At 35.8% G+C, this 16,913-nt stretch overlaps 1 protein-coding gene across 1 annotated transcript; it reads left to right on the top strand.

Annotated features, from left to right (window-relative positions):
• The first annotated feature begins 13,132 nt into the window (after positions 1 to 13,132).
• Positions 13,133 to 16,515, top strand: LOC113301962 (two-component response regulator ARR11-like). Its single transcript, XM_026550793.1, has 3 exons — positions 13,133 to 13,349; positions 15,052 to 15,207; positions 15,401 to 16,515. The coding sequence occupies exons 1-3, from the start codon at positions 13,157 to 13,159 to the stop codon at positions 16,306 to 16,308; spliced, it is 1,257 nt and encodes a 418-aa protein (XP_026406578.1). The 5' UTR covers positions 13,133 to 13,156; the 3' UTR covers positions 16,309 to 16,515.
• The last annotated feature ends 398 nt before the right edge of the window (positions 16,516 to 16,913 follow it).

The following is a 16,913-nucleotide window of genomic DNA, read 5'->3' as shown; positions in this document are numbered from 1 at the left end:
AACCGTACCTAAACGTGTACACCTAGTTGGTTCAACAATAGTTAACCAATGGTTATCCATATGAGTACTTTGATATCAACCATAACTAGTTTAAATGACTCAATCCAATCGTTACGATTGTACTCAACACGATAGAATCAGAAAGATCAGATCACACAACTACGAGAAAGTAGTATCAGTCTGTCTTCACAATCACAATGAAGTCTTCAAGTCGTTAACCTACAGGGTCTCGAGAAGAAACCTATGGTTAAAGGAGAATCGACTCTAGCTTATACAAATAGTATCAAACATGAGGTGTGGGGATTAGGTTTCCCAGTTGCTATAGTTCTCCCTTATATAGTCTTTCAAATCAGGGTTTGCAATCAATGTTAGCTTAGTAACAAAGAATTCAATATTCATCATTAGATGAAAACCTGATTAGATTCAAGATAATATCTTTCAACCGTTGGATAGAAAACTTACCTTGTTACACACAAATGAAATGCACGATTTTAGGTTTGTGTAACCGTACCCAAACATGTACATTTGTTGGTTCAACAGTAGTTAACCAAATGGTTAGCCATATGATCACATTCATATCAACCATATTCTTATTCACCATAACTAGTTCAAATGACTCAAAAGAACTAGTTAGAGAGTTGTTCAATAGCTTAGATCTCATAGAAGTATATAAGACACAATCGAAACAAAAACGATTTTGATTCACTCGAACCGATTCATGAACATTATAGCAAAGGTTTGAAAATATGCATTCCTTGGTTAATATATGTCTTAATTCACGAATAAACCGTTCTTAGAAAATAACCCAATCAAGTATGAATACCGGTACGCATACTTAAGTACCCGGATTAAGTTTGTTTGCAGTTCACAAACTCCAGCAGAAATTCACGGGATGTGAACTTCCGGAAGTACGCGTATCGGTACACGAACTTAGCTTCCGGACATCCTGAACAGTAAAGTACGCATACTTTAGTTCAAGGATTTTGGACTTACACAAGTATGAGTTCACATACAATGTTCATATTCATTCAAGTTTATATATTCTAAACTCTCATTTCAATCATTGAAAAAACATTCTTAGAGGATGTTAACTAGAGGTTATTCACACACTATTTTTCATCAAAGCTATTTTCGAGATATTGAAATAATCAACATGACTTTCATCACTTGTAAAGATGAACTTGAAAAAAGAGAAAGCTTACCAACACATATTTCGAGAAATAGATAAGCGGAATAGACTCGGTTCGAAATAACAAATGTGTATAATCGAAGTCTACATAGCAATACGACTTTTGTCTCAAGATAGGAGATAGAGTAGATAGACTTTTGAGTGATAGATAAGTTCTAGTCTCCACATACCTTTTAGTCGATGAAGTTCCACCAGTTCCTTGAGTAGTTCTTCGTCTTTGCATGATGAACGCCGTGGAGTCTAGAGCTTAACTACACTTTATATCCTAGTCCGAGACTTAGCTAAAGTAGACTAGAAATCGATACTTATAGTTTTGGTAACTAAACTTGACAAACAAGCTTGAGATAGCAGCGCTTGCGAGTTCGACCGAGAAGTGCTCTAACAGTCGGGTTTGGGAGGTATACAGTGAGGTGGTTACTAATATAGGTTAGTCCTCTACTGTTTCAGATTATGATCCTAAGGGGTTGAGGGCATAATTATTCACAGCAAGTGAAGAAACTGACATAGTCGACTCTATCTTGGGATTCACGTGCGTAGACCTGATTGGTTGTATGTGCATGGATGCTGAAGGAACTGAGTAACTAGAAATGACTTACTTAGTTAATCATAGTTATGACTACCTTGTTGGGATAGCTTATACTCAGAGTTGTCATAGGAAAAAACAACATAACTTCTAGCGTATTCCAGAGACCTTTTTTGGTGCATAACAGAAGCCTTTCATAAACAATGAAACATGAAAGGTGTGCATGATAACTAAGCAGTTACTTTTTGGTTGGGTATTTCACTATATTAACAATCTTGTTTAACTTGTTGCACCTACTCATTGGTTTCATTCTCTGATTGATGACAGCGATTGTTTCGGTATTGCTTAAAACCGAAAACATATAACGAATCTTAGGTTGCTTTAACTACTTCATACTGGATCCAGAAATACCATTATTAAGTAAACTAAAAATATAATATAAATCATTATAATATCCATAAGTGAAAATTTTCTTACCATGATTTTACATTGAATTCCCAATGCCATACCAGTGTAAAAACTAATTTTACGAGATAAATATAGCCAAAAATCTGGTGTTATCTTGTGCATACATATAGGTACAAGAAAAATAACAGAAACCATTATCATTCTTGTATCTTATTCAGAATTTTCATTGGACGAGACAAAAAAAGGTTTTAGCTTATTCTGAATAAACAAAAACTTTGAACCAAATGATGAAAACAAAAACATATTCTCGAGAACAAAATACTTCTTTTATTGTTGCAATTTTGGTAGTAAATCGATTCTAATGATATGAAAATACTTTTACTAAATAATTCCTTTGATAAGTTCATTAGATACTTTTTTAAAGTTCACTTGGAATAAATTGACTGAAAACTGGACTGACCAAAAGTTCACTCGACTGTTGACTAAAAAGTGGACCCATAAAATCTAAACTCTTGGGTAGTGTCAGACTTGTATCAGTATGTGAAATGACTTAAAACAACGTGGGGAGAAATATGTATATTTGCACTGGAATTCTTTGCATAAACCTTTAGATGTATGGTCACTCCCTTTGTCCAATATTTGATTTTTTATCCCGCAAAATATGCGGAACTCCAATTTCAAAAGATGTTTTTCACATATATGCAATGATTTAATGATGTATGTGTTGATGGTGGTTTTTAGCTTAGGGTTTAAATCGTAAAACCTTACATCTGACATGACGTCACTAGGACCACTAGCGCATTTATTGAATCATTCAACACGCCTACGTAAGAATTACCAGGGTACCTTTTTTTTACATATATATGTGTAATGTTCCACGGTAGAACCCTTAGTATTAACCGACATCACCTTCGTACACCAAACCATAAATTCTTACACCACTGTGCCAATGGAAAACCATGCCAGCCACGTCTCCGCGCCAAGGCATGCCAACCATGCCATCCGCATGTGCCAATGGAATGCCATGCCAGCCACATCTCCGCGCCAAGTCATGCCAACCATGCCAGCCGCGCCACCGTTCCAATGAAAAACCATGCCATCCACGTCTTCGCGCCAAAGCATGCCAACCATGCCAGCGAGCCGCCGTGCCAGCCACATCTCCACGCCAAGTCATGCCAACCATGCCAGCCGCACCACCGTGCCAATGGAAAACCATTCCAACAACGTCTCCGCGCAAAGCATGCCAACCATGCCAGCCACGCCACCGTGCCAATGGAAAACCATGCCAGCCACGATTCCATGCCAAAGCCATGTCGTCCCCGCTACATGTCGCTGGCTGCCAAAACGAAGGGTTGCAACAATCAACGGCCACCCTTCCATATGAGATGTAGATCTTAGCCGTCCAAGGTCTCCAGCCAACGCATGGTAACCTTTGGCCCAACGCCAAAACCCTAGTTTTGGCCACGCCTAAACAGCGCCGAGGCATGCCGACCATGCCACATGTGCCAATGGTGTGCCGTGCCAGCCACCTTGCCGCTCCTAAACCATACCATGCCAGCCTTCCCTTTACGGATGCCAAAACGAAGGTGTGCGACAATCAACGGCCACCATTCCATCTTATATGCAAATCTTAGCCGTCCAAGGTCGCCAGCCAACGCATGGTAACCTTTGGCCCAACGCCAAAACCCTAGTTTTGGCCACGCTTAAACCGTGCCAAGGCATGCCGACCATGCCACATGTGCCAATGGAATGTCGTGCCAGCCACCTTGCCGCGCCTAAACCATACCATGCTGGCCTTCCCACTACGACTGCCAAAACGAAGGCGTGCGACAATCAACAACCACCCTTCCATCTTAGATGAAAATCTTAACCGTCCAAGGTCACCAACCAACGCATGGTAACCTTTGGCCCAACGCCAAAACCCTAGTTTTGGCCACGCCTAAACCGCGCCAAGGCATGCCGACCATGCCACATGTGCCAATGGAATGCCGTGCCAGCCACCTTGTCGCGATTAAACCATACCATGCGGGCCTTCCCCTCACGGCTGCAAAAACGAAGGCGTGCGACAACCAATGGAAACCCTTCCATCTTAGATGCAAATCTTAACCGTCCAAGGTCACCAACCAACGCATGGTAACCTTTGGCCCAACTCCAAAACCCTAGTTTTGGCCACGCCTAAACCACGCCAAGGCATGACCACCATGCCACATGTGCCAATGTCATGCCGTGCCAGCCACCTTGCTGCGCCTAAACCATACCATGTCGGCCTTCCCCTTATGGTTGCCAAAACGAAGGCGTGCGACAATCAACGACCACACTTCCATCTTAGATGCAAATATTAACCGTCTAAGGTCACCAACCAACGCATGGTAACCTTTGGCCCAACGCCAAAACCGCAACAAGGCATGCCGACCATGCCACATATGCCAATGGCATGCCGTGCCAGCAACCTTGCTGCGCCTAAACCATACAATTCCGGCCTTCCATTCACGGCTTCCAAAACGAAGGCTTGCAACAATCGACGGCCAAATTTCCATCTAAGACAAAGATCTTAGCCTTCCTAGGTTACCAGCTAATGCAGGGCAACATTTTGGCTCGACGCCAAGCCCTAGTTTTGGTCGCGCCCAAACAATGCCAAAACCCTAGCTTTTAGCCACGCCTAAACTAGGCCATACTAAAGCCATGCCGGCCATGCTTTCATGCAACTGGCTACCAAGCGAAAGGTTTCAACAATCAGCGGCTACCCTTCCTCTCAAGATGCAAAATCTCGACCGTCGAAGGTCACCACCGAGTCGGCAAGTCTCCCAAGCTCAACTTGCCAAACAACAACAACGTGCTACATGTTTTCCATGAAAACACTTGAGACATCAACACATGTCACAAACTGGGGGATGCTCATTGAGTATTGGTTTGGAGGTTTATAGCGTGCGACGTACACTACACCCGTTACAAGATAGTGTCATAAGGATGAGGCGGTTAGTAAATACAAGGAGTAATGGTAAAACGCTTTCTTTTATGGAACATCAATTCCAGCGTTACCGGTTACCACCTCCTCCCATTTACTCATCTGTTTTCCATTTATTACGAGACTAGAGTACGTTTCACTTCGACTTGTATAAATAGGTCTTACCTATTTCCACCGAACAACAAGTTCTTGTCAGGAGCATACAACACTCAGAAAACGTTTGCTAGATTTCCCATCTGTTAGCTTCCCACTTTATGATGAAAGTCACAAAACAAATACTCTTCCAAGATCAAATATTCTGGTCTCAATACTTTCTTCGCTTCCCTCCCCAAAACCAACCCTTCTCCTCCTCTTTGTGACCGAAGCAAGTCTGGAACGACCATTTCTTGGTTTAGGCCGTATTTGTACAGATTGATCTCTTGAATCTAAATTACTCCCTTGCAGTACATTGTTTAGGGTTTAGACTCGCTTCTCACCCACACACCCGAAATTACCGAAATCAGCAGAAACCGTTTTCACCCTCAAACAGTATGGTAATTGTGTTAAGAATAAAACAAAGTGTAAAAATAGGAAACATAGATATTTATAAAAACCAAGTAATTTCTTAAAGTAATAGATCTCACCTTATCCTTATATATATTAGATATAGAAGGAGTATTTCTTGCTTTTCCGATAAAAATTACGTGGTTAATTGAACATAATTCATTCCCAAGAAACACCTTATTTATGCTTCATTGTTCTAAAATTAGTAAAATAATCATGTTATTCATTTCAATGGTAGCTCTGAATAAGCTAAAGGATATCTGAGGAATCGGTTTTAAGAATTCACACAAGTTTAATTTGTCAATATTGTCCAAATTGACTTGGAGAGTTGCGTATGATCCACCAGCCGTGTGGGCTAAGATCATGAAATTATGACTTTTTAGCAACTATATTTTACTTCACTTTCCTTCTAGTAATCAGAATTCTTCAATTTGAAGTGTATATTCGATTGTGTAACAACATTTTGTTTGGCAATAGTTGCCAATGATGAAAATATTAATATTTGGGAGGATAAATAAATCCTCAACTCCCAACCCATTCCTCAAAAACCAACATTCCATAATTTACAAAGAAAAACAACAGGTTCCTCAATTCACCGATAAAAATATCATTGTTAAGATGAGCAAGCTCTTGATGAGATAATTTATTAATATCAAATTATAGACATCATGAATATTTAATTCCACTTTAAGGAGAAAACAAAGTTGGATGGTCATTAAAAAGATTAGGGAAGTACTCAATTAACTCCACATATAACCAATTTATGCACACTTTATATTCCCTTTAAAAAGAAAACTCACATATAGTGGTTGAAAATGTGGCACTTAAGCATCCCTTATTAAATTAAAATATGGCTATCAACATGATTTATGTACAATACTATTTTTAATACTAACTAAAAATTATCAATTTTAAAAAACGCGAAATGTGTGCATGTTAATAGTGAAATTTTTGTATGGGTTGATGGATATAATCAGCGATTATCAAATTTCTTTATTATATTAACTCGGGTTCATTTAACGGTTATTAGTTTGTTGCATTTATTCACTTGGATATGTTATCTGATGATTATGACACGTGTTTGTGCATTACTGATCAACACCGAGAAAATATAACGACCGTTTAACGATTTTAACTACCTCATATCGATCCCAAAAATACTACAATTAAGTGAAATAATATATTTAAACTAAGATACTTAGATGAAATTTTCATAACCATGATTTTATTTTGATCTCTCTCAATATACCATATCAAAATTTCTCGATGTCACTGTAAAAACTATTTTTTCGAGATAAAAACAAATTAATCATTTGAAATTATCATGTGCGTAAGATAATGTAAATGCTTTATGAATTGAAATGTTAACAAATAAAATGGATTAGACAGGAATCATGGAAAAACATATTTCTCTATTTACTAATACCTTCTCCTGATATCCTCTTATTTATTTAGGGTTTCAATTGGACAAGACAATAGAAGCTTATCTTTTATTCATAGTTACCTTCTTTGGTGCACAAGATAACTGAAGCCTTTTAGTTACTCGGAGTTATGACTACCTTGTTGGGATAGCTTATATTCAGAGTTGTCATAGAAAAAAATAACATGGCTTCCAATGTATTTCAGAATTACCTTTCTTGGTGCATAAGGTAACTAGAGCCTTTTATAATCAATGAAACACGAAAGGCGCGCACGATAATGACGAAATTAATTTTTGGTTGGATTGATGGATATAATCAATGAACTATCAAATCCTTTCACTGTACCAATAATTTTGGTTTATTTAATTTATTGCATTTACTCAATTGGTTTTATTCTTTGATTGATTACAACGCTTGTTTTGGCATTTCCCAAAACCAAAAAAACATAACGATAATGTTGTAACCACTTCTTCCCGATCCCGCTACAATTTTTTTTTTTGAAAAGGTTTTGTGCATTAAACTAACGGAAGTTTTACAAGGTGTGGGTAAGTGCGACCCACAACATCATCAGATACAACCAAGGTAGTCAATATCAGTTGTACCGGTCGATATTATAGATTTTTTTATCATGTATCGGAAAAAGCCTTTTGATATCTAAAATACCGGCGATACAAAGAGTGAACGATAAAAACGCCCATACCGGACGATACAAACCGATATATCAGGTTTACCAATACACTGATAATATCGGTAAAGGTAATTTGGTATAATATATTATTTAGATCTAAAATTTTATTAACAAAAACCCTTCCTCTTAATAATCTTCTTTTTGGTACCCTTGACACCTCAATATATTCGGTAAAGAAATTTCCAACTGTTTTATTTTTTTAATGAGTTTCTTATCCTTGAAACAACTATGGTTCTTCATTTCTCATTCTCTTTCTTATAAATATTTATCAAATGAAAATTCATTATCGTTGACGCTTTTATCTTCAACATCATTAATTCAGGTTAGTGGCAACGATAGGGTTAATTATCCAAAATAGGAGTAGTAAATATGGGATAGAGAGTGGAACATGATTGAATTTGTATTGTGATGTTTTTGATCTTGAAAATTAATCCATCACATGGCATCAAATTTTTTAAATTGAACATTTATAAATATTTAAAATTCTAGCCTCATTAATGTACCACCGATAAAAACCGATATAAACTTTTGTATAGGTACATCGGACCCGACCGATATGATACCGATACACAATATTAACTACTTTGGATACAACTGAATTTAAAAAAGCTGGACAACTAAAATCCCATATGAAAGTTGTTGAAACTCCTTCCAATTGTTTCTTTGCGGCATAATTTGCTAATCCATTTGTTGTTTGGTTTGCTTCTCTATATTCATGTTGTATGCGCTTTTCATTGATGTTGTTGAGATGTTGCTTGATTTCCTCCACCATTTCTTTGATGTACCTAGGTGGTTGTACTGATGTTTTTATGAAGTGTACCAGTGCCTCAGAGTCTTCTTCAAAGATGACTTTTGTCCAATTATTTGTTGTAGCCAGTCTTGTACCTAGTAGGAAGGCCCAAGTTTTTGCTACTAGAGCTGAAGTGATTCCAATTGGTGTTGCCATTGCTGAGATTGTTGTTCCTTGCTGATTTCTGCATATGACCCCTACGCCCGCCGTTCCTGTCTCGCCCTTTGCGGCTCCATCAGAGTTAATTTTTATCCAGTTCCTTCCTGGGGATTTCCATCCTACCATTATTTGTATTGTTTTCCCCTGCGAATCCATATGTTGATGTTGCCGAGTCTGTTGTTGGGTTGTAGATAGTTTTTGGAGTTGGTATTGTGCCCAAATGTATATTATTGTCGTAAAATTTTCTATTTGGAGATATGTTGTGGTGTTTGGTTTGCTTTCCTGAATATTTCTGAATTTCTAGCCAGCCAAATGTGCTATATAATGTAGTAGGACAAAGTTAATTGTTCTTTTGTCATGTCCTGTCTGATGAGAGATTCGAGGTTGGTAGGTGCTGCATGTTTTCGTTGCTGATGTTGTTGTCGTTGCTGATGTGGTACTGAACTTGTCCATGCCTGTTGTTGTTGTTGTTGTTGTTGTTGTTGATAAGAGTTGTTCACAGGTGGGATTGTTTGATTGTCCTATATGGTGGTTTGTTGATATATGGAGCTTGAGGGTTGGTGATATGTTGTTGTTGGTTTTTGGTTGATGGGTGGTGGAGGAGTTGGATGAGGGGGTACGGGATGTGGTATTGGTATGTGAGGGTTAGCCTGTTGAGCTCAGTAAAGATCCCAGATAGTGATGGCATGGGGGCATTCGAACAAATGTGTTGGGCGGATTCTGGTGAGCTGTTGCAATTGGGACAAAATCTGGTGGTGGTGATGTTTCTTCGGTACAGTGTCAGGAAGGTTGGTAACGCTTCTTGACTGACTTTCCACAAAAAATGTTGGATTTTTTGTGGGTGGTTAAGCTGCCAGAATTTGTTGAAATGAGGGGAAACATGGGGTGGTGGTGGATGGGATGGTGATTGTGGGTTGGAGAGGGGGTTATTCCTGGAATGGTTTGGTTGGTTGTCGGTTGTTTAGGTGTTGATCACATAACCAGATTTGGTTGAGTATTTTCCATTTTTGGTGTAAGGCCGGATGATTTGGTATTTAGGGGGAGTTGTGGGGATGTAAATACTTTGGATTTTTTATGCTGTTTTAATCGGGAAATGTTGGGTGATTAGATTTCCATTCCAGGAAGATGAATTTGGGTTCATGAGGGAGTTCACCAGTTTGTTTCCCATGGTTGTGTGGTTTTGTTGGTGGAGATAGGGTGGTATCCAATTGGTGTTTATGGTGGTGGAAATTCCATCACCTATCTGGATAGTAATATTACCAAGGATAAGGGGAGAAATACTTACCAGATTTTTCCAAAAGGAGCTTGCATCTTGTGGTGGAGGACCAGTGTAGGTGAATATTGAGCGATCGTGTAGGTACTTGGAACTACTCAGGTTACTCCAGATATTGTTTTGTTGTTCATGTAGTTTCCACACACGTTTGGCCAGGAGCGCCATGTTGTGTTGTTTGCTCTTCTGTATGCCGAGTCCATCCTGTTTTTTTATTTTGGTGATTTGAGTCCATCCAACTGGATATAGTTTCCTGGAGTCTTTATCGTGCCCCTAAAAGAAATTCCTAGTAATTTTATCCATATTTTTATGAACATGATCGCTAAAATTAAGTAAATTATAAATATTTAATAAATTTTTGGGATAGCCTTTATCTTATTCAGACTTTCCCTTAGAAAAATAACAACGTCTTTAGCTTATTTTAGGGTTACCTACTTGGTGCACAAGATAACAGAATCCTTTTATAATCAATGAAATACAGAATATGTGCATGATAGCGACGTGGTTAGTTTATAATTTTGTTGATAGGTATAATCAATGAATTACCAATATCTTATTATTATATTTCGGGTTTATTTAAGGATCAAATTTATTGTATTTATTCGATTGGTTTAATTCGATTGGTTTAATTCAATGATTGGTGCATGTTTATTCATTGCTTAAAACCGAAAAATTATAACGACCATTCAACTGCTTTAACTACCTTATAACATAAGTAGTATAATTAAGTAAAATTAAACAAACTAATATATCGTTATTAATATTCCATTACATGCACAAGATAGCCGAAGAGTCTAGTTTATTCAGAATCTCCAACACTTTCTTTAGATAGTGTTCAGCTTATTCGGAGTTGCCATTACGCAATATTACATAAACCTATAGTCAATTCAAAGTTACCTTCTCACTCCTCTAATATACTCATGAGAGAAAAAAAATTTAATATTGGGAGACTAATTAAGTCATACTCTAAATATCATATCCCGTTTTTCTCTCTTGTTGTTCTTTCATTTTTTCTTAGGTTCACTCATTATTCACTTGTGTTAATTATCTAATAGTTGTTTCTTGATGGAGCTATTTATGGGGAACTTGCCAACATGATCACACATAAATTTATGTATATGTTTTTGAGAAATTCTCGTGTTATAATATATATCTTGATGTAGAGAAGTTTAGCTAAAGAAGATACTTGATTACACATGAAAGTCATGGGTTAACTAAAAGGAATTTTGCAAGACACCTCAGGTTTATTTGTAACCAATTAATCATGTTATATTGTGTATAATTTATTTTATGTATAGGATCTTATTTGATTTATAATATGTGAAAAGAAAAATGGATTGAACATATGAATCATAGAAAGACATACATCATTGTTTTCCAAACTTACTATCTTCTAAATGCATCTTCCATTTTATAACAAACCTTTTCTTATTTCCACGAAGTCCGGTTTTACTAAGGTTAACCTTTTTTTACTTTTTGTGTGTACGAGTTAACCCAAACTAAACTATTATGAGCACCATATAGTGGTGGATAATACAAAACAACTTAATTCATTTAAAAAACGAAGTTAATCAAAATATTTTTTTATCAAAGAGGTAACTCGAAAAATCTTTTTTGACCAATGGAAAAAAAATATATGTTGAGAATTGCATCTCAAGTTTTAACTAAACTATAGCTGGATTACCTTTTTTGAATGACAAGATGCATAATTGCATTTCTTTCTTCGGGATGATACAAATTTAAATAAAAACTGAAAAAGGTGATGAATTCTAATAATAATATTCACCCACACACCTATTAAAAGATTTCAAAATATAAAACACAAATTATTCACATAGATAAATAAAAATTCTCACATCATGGAGGATATGTTGCAGAGTAAGACACAAATACATATAATAGAAGCTAAATCTACAAATAAAATATAACCTAGAAAGATAGAGATCGATTTCTGATCCACAAATGACTTCGTTGTGAGGTCATACAACTTTTTCCTCAATCCAACCAGCTTGTTGTAGCTAAATGACCTAATCATCAGTATAATTATCCATTAATTACTCTTTTACGTCAAAGTCGGGGTCGATAAAATAATTTATGTTGCCACAAACGATCGGGTTGCAATTACTGCTGGCGGTGACGTCATGCTGATTAATAGATTGTTCATTCTCAATGGAAACAATATGTACAACCCATGATTGATTTGTTGATGTCATCAACGCTTGATTGCGTTAAGACACTTAAGTTACCGTCTCCTGACTCTACTTTCTCGACTATAATTTCCATTGGAACAACAACAAAGTTATTATGAATTGATGAGATAATTACTTGTTGTGAGAGAGGTCTTGAAAATCTTTGTTTCATGATTTTGATTCAAAGATGCAAATTACATATTAAATTAGAAAGCATAAACTCTAATATATTAGATCTAATATAATAAATTCTTCACCGAGTAATGTCTTGAGTTACATAAGACCAGTGACGGAGCTAGAAATTTGGTATGGCCCGCGCTTGAACATTTTGTTTGCCTTGGATTAAGCCTAATATCACACTATAAATTTGGCTTATCAACACATGAACTTGGCTTTTTTGGGTGTGCCTTCAGCCAGGAGAAGCCTTCTGTAGTTCCGCCCCTGCATAAGACTAACAAAGGGTATAGTAAGTAATTGGAAAACCAAAATATACTGTCATGATCAAGTCTCTTTTTGGATTGACGTTTGTGCCAATACCAAATATAAATTGGGACTGCATTAGGCTGCCAGAGGTTGATAAGCTTTACCAAACAATTATGAGACTCATGGATCCCTGCATGCTAATCTAACAGGGAAGATGTAAGAACTTCTTTTTGAGATTTTATTAGGTATACTAAACTTTTTGCTTCAATGTTCCAACAAGAAAATAAAACAAATCAGGCAGTTTTTCATTTTGAATGTGTCACTATACTTTGATACAATTATACCTATTTTTAGCCATAATAATTACTACCAAAAGTGTCCGACAGAGTTAAATGCTATTGAAACCCTCTTCGTTAATTACGTTTTCACTTTACAAGTCATCACATCGAGGTTCTCTTTGTTTCCTCTATAAAAGGAAGCCTCATCAAGTACTCATGTATAAAAAAACCAGTAGGTTTCTTCTTCAGATCCTCTTTCTCCATTATTTCTATTCAATTTCTAGTTCTCTATAAAATAAGCTAGGTAAGTATGGATAATACTAAATCGTTGATTGAAGATGTCGATTCCATTATTGAGAGGCTGTCATTACTTTGCAGTACTAGTTCTAATAGAGCTACTAGTCATAGAGAATTTCGTGAAGGTCTTCGCGCATTGGTGGTAGCAGATAGCATAGCGTGCCGATTGATTACTTCGCTGATGCTTAGAAAGTATGATTATCAAGGTAATTTTTCTCCCTTCTTTTCTATTTTGTTTATTTTGTTATTTCCTTACACGTTTTGAACAATTATATGTGTTGCTTCTTCTTGTTTCCATCGATCTTTTTTACAATAAAATTATGAGGTTTTGTAAAGATTTTAGTATAATTTCTGTTCATGATTTTTTATGTAGTAAAAGGCTTCATTTTTGCCATTGTGTCAAAGAGAGTTCATTTCGTTTTAATGGCAATTTGATTTACCCTAAATTTAAAATAATAATAATAATAATGACAACTTTTTCTATTTTTGACCAAGGCAATTTATTTTCTGTGAGAATTAACATTTTCCATCAATGTTTTCATGAGAACAAATTCTCAATCTTTGATTTCTAAGATATATAAGGATGCCCATGAATCTGCATTCACGATTTGTTCGATTCCTTTCTTAAAAAAATAAAAATAGAACATGTTGTAATTCACGATTTCACAACTTTACTAAATTGGTGTTCAACGAATTTTAATTTAAATGTGTAGCGGAATAAATCACTTGTAACATCAATTTTTGTTTTATTTTAAAATTTTGTTTTATCGATGGCTGCAAAATTTACATAAGATTCAGAAAAAAAAAAAAGGAATCTTAAAGAGATATAACAAAAACAAGTGTGAAGTTGGATCCAAAAACATAGTTAAGTGGTATCCCATCAATTTCAGGGGTTCGATCCCCATCGTGGTAGAGATTTATATTTAAATTAGTTGTATATAGGGATTTGACGAGGTTGGGTCTAGCATTGAGGGTAGTCCAACTGGCTGGATTTGAGTAGGAGCTTGGATCCGGCTTTAGCCTATAAAAAAACAAGTGTGAAGTAACTATAATTTTTCTCTTTCCATTATTAATGATTAGCTCTTTTTTCCTTAAGGAATGGTAAAACAAAACCACTACCCACTAACTTTATTTTTCAAAAGGGAGAAATGGATTTATTTTGCAATTAATGTTTGTAACTTTGGGGTTTCAGATTTCAAAGAAAAAATAAAAAAATAAGAAGAACAAAATTATATTGGAAAATCTTACTCCCTCAGTTTCATTTTACTTGATGTTATAGGGTTAATTTTTTGTTCCAAAATAGATAAGAGTTTTAGCATTTTTTTCCAAATTTTCTCTAATTTATTCTTGTTTTGGAATCACACCATAGCATAAATTCTCATTTTAATCAAAACATAAACAATTACTCCAATTTTTTAATATTTCGCATGGAGGATATATACTCTAATCTATAAAAATTTGGTACATCCCAAGTAAATTACAATGAGATTGGTAACTTTTCCTAAAATCTAGAAACTAAAAACTAGGTCATTTAATTTTTTTAAAAGGTATTGATATGGGTAGAGTTGGAAAATTTTAATTCTCTCTGATGTTCCTTAATCTACGTGTAAAACTCTACAACATCAAGTAAAAAATGGAACAGAGGGAGTACGTTACATTTGGACCTCTACGACTATTGAATAGTAATCCTACAAAAGATTTCAATTTACTGCTAGCTAATAAATATGAGATTTTTTCAATGCCCATTACTCCCGATATTTAATTTACATAGTTTCCAAACTCTCAACAAGTAGAAAGTTCCCTTATTAGCTTTCTTGGTGCAAAACCATTATGCAATTTTTTTGGTTTTGTATAGTAATGCTTATATATATATACTAATAGAAACACTAAACTTGTATTTACTTTCAGTGACTGGTGTTAAAAACGGGTTTGAAGCTTTAAAAATGCTTAGAGAGATGCCAGGTTACTTTGATCTTGTCATAAGTGATGTACATATGCCCGAGATGAGTGGGTTTCAACTACTTCAGTGCATATTGCAGGAATTCGCCACTCTTCCCGTGTTTCGTAAGTTCAACTAAAAAAGTTAATTTCTAATTTTATTTATATTTCATAATCTCCTTTTAGGATCATATATTACATTTTGCAATTTTTTATTATCATGTAATATATGTGAGTACGATAGTAAATCATATATAAATCCATATTGGAAAATGATTTTCTTGTGCATGTGAATTCATATATATATACACACACGCAGTGATGTCCGGCGATGACGATCGTGAAATGATGACAAGAGGAATCCAAAATGGTGCCGCTTTTTATCTGACCAAGCCTCTGACTTATTCTGACATTGAGAAGTTATGGCAACATGTTTTTACAAAGAATATGGAAACCAAAAACATGAGAAAAACAGAAAGTCGTGGACAAAATTCGTTGCCGCGCAAAAATCAAAAGATTAGTAACATTGGTGGATCATCATCTGAAGCTAATGACCAGAATCAAAAGATTGGTAACATTGGTGGATCTCAATATTCATTTTCATCATTCCAAGAAGAGTCAAGAGACAGTAGCTTTCAAGGTTTTAACGCTCAATCATTATTACTTCCCGCAAACAACAATCAAAAGTTAGCGACACCAGCACATCAAACATCGCTTGATCATAATGCTTCTATTGAGAGCGAACAACCTATTAATCCGAAGAACATCGCTACCGTCAGTCACAGCAACACAACCATTTCAGGCAACGAATTTATGTCCGACCCCAACTTCAACATAAGCGAGTATTTAGTGGATGGTGATACTCATGATCCGCAGAACATCGCTACCATCAGTCATTGCAACACGACCATTTCAGGCAACGAATTAATGTCCGACCCCAACTTCAACATAAGCGAGTATTTGGTGGATGGTGATACTGATGATCAGCAGAACATCGCTACCACCAGTCACTGCAACACGACCATTTCAGGCAACGAATTAATGTCCGACCCCAGCTTCAACATAAGCGAGTATTTGGTGGATGGTGATACTGATGATCAGCAGAACATCGCTACCACCAGTCATTGCAACACGACCATTTCTGGCAACGAATTTATGACCGAACTCAACTTCAACATAAGCGAGTATTTGGTGGATGGTGATACTGATGATAGTGACATCATTTAGCTAGAAGAAGCTGGTAAGCTATAGCTAGAGTGAAAAGTTGTATGCTTGGACCAATAATCGTGGATCAGGAGTCCATCTTCTATCTTTTAGACTATATTTTATTTCTAGATTTAGCTGCTATTATTTATAGTTAATTCTTATTTAGCGATGTCATCCATAGTGAAACATACAGTATTGTTTTCTGTGGTATTAAACGGAGACTTTTTATCTATCTATATGAATAATTTGTTTTTTAGAATTGCAGTTGAAGTCTTTTAATGGGTTCTTTAATTATTCGTCCATTAAGAATATTAAATTTACTTCTCTTTTTTGAATAATAAATTGACCATTCTCTTTAATTTTCTTTTCTTTTAAAATGACCATATAATGAAGGAAATTAAACAATCTTGATGTCTCTAGTGTATTTATTGAGATTAAAAGACTTTAAAGCCCAATTTACAAGGTTGTGAAATCATAATCGTAACTAGAGTAGTTTTTATATTTTAAAAATCGAATGTTTAAGAGAATCATCAATCAAAAACCGAAGATTAGTGGTTTGTATACTTTGGAGAGAAAAAATGACAAATAACATTAATGGCGAAAAGTAAATTCTTACTACTAAAACA

Source organism: Papaver somniferum, chromosome 8 (genome assembly GCF_003573695.1).
Source record: "Papaver somniferum cultivar HN1 chromosome 8, ASM357369v1, whole genome shotgun sequence".
Classification (NCBI taxonomy): domain Eukaryota; kingdom Viridiplantae; phylum Streptophyta; class Magnoliopsida; order Ranunculales; family Papaveraceae; genus Papaver; species Papaver somniferum.
Note: the sequence above shows the minus strand (reverse complement) of the source record. Positions and strands in the feature narration are given on the sequence as shown.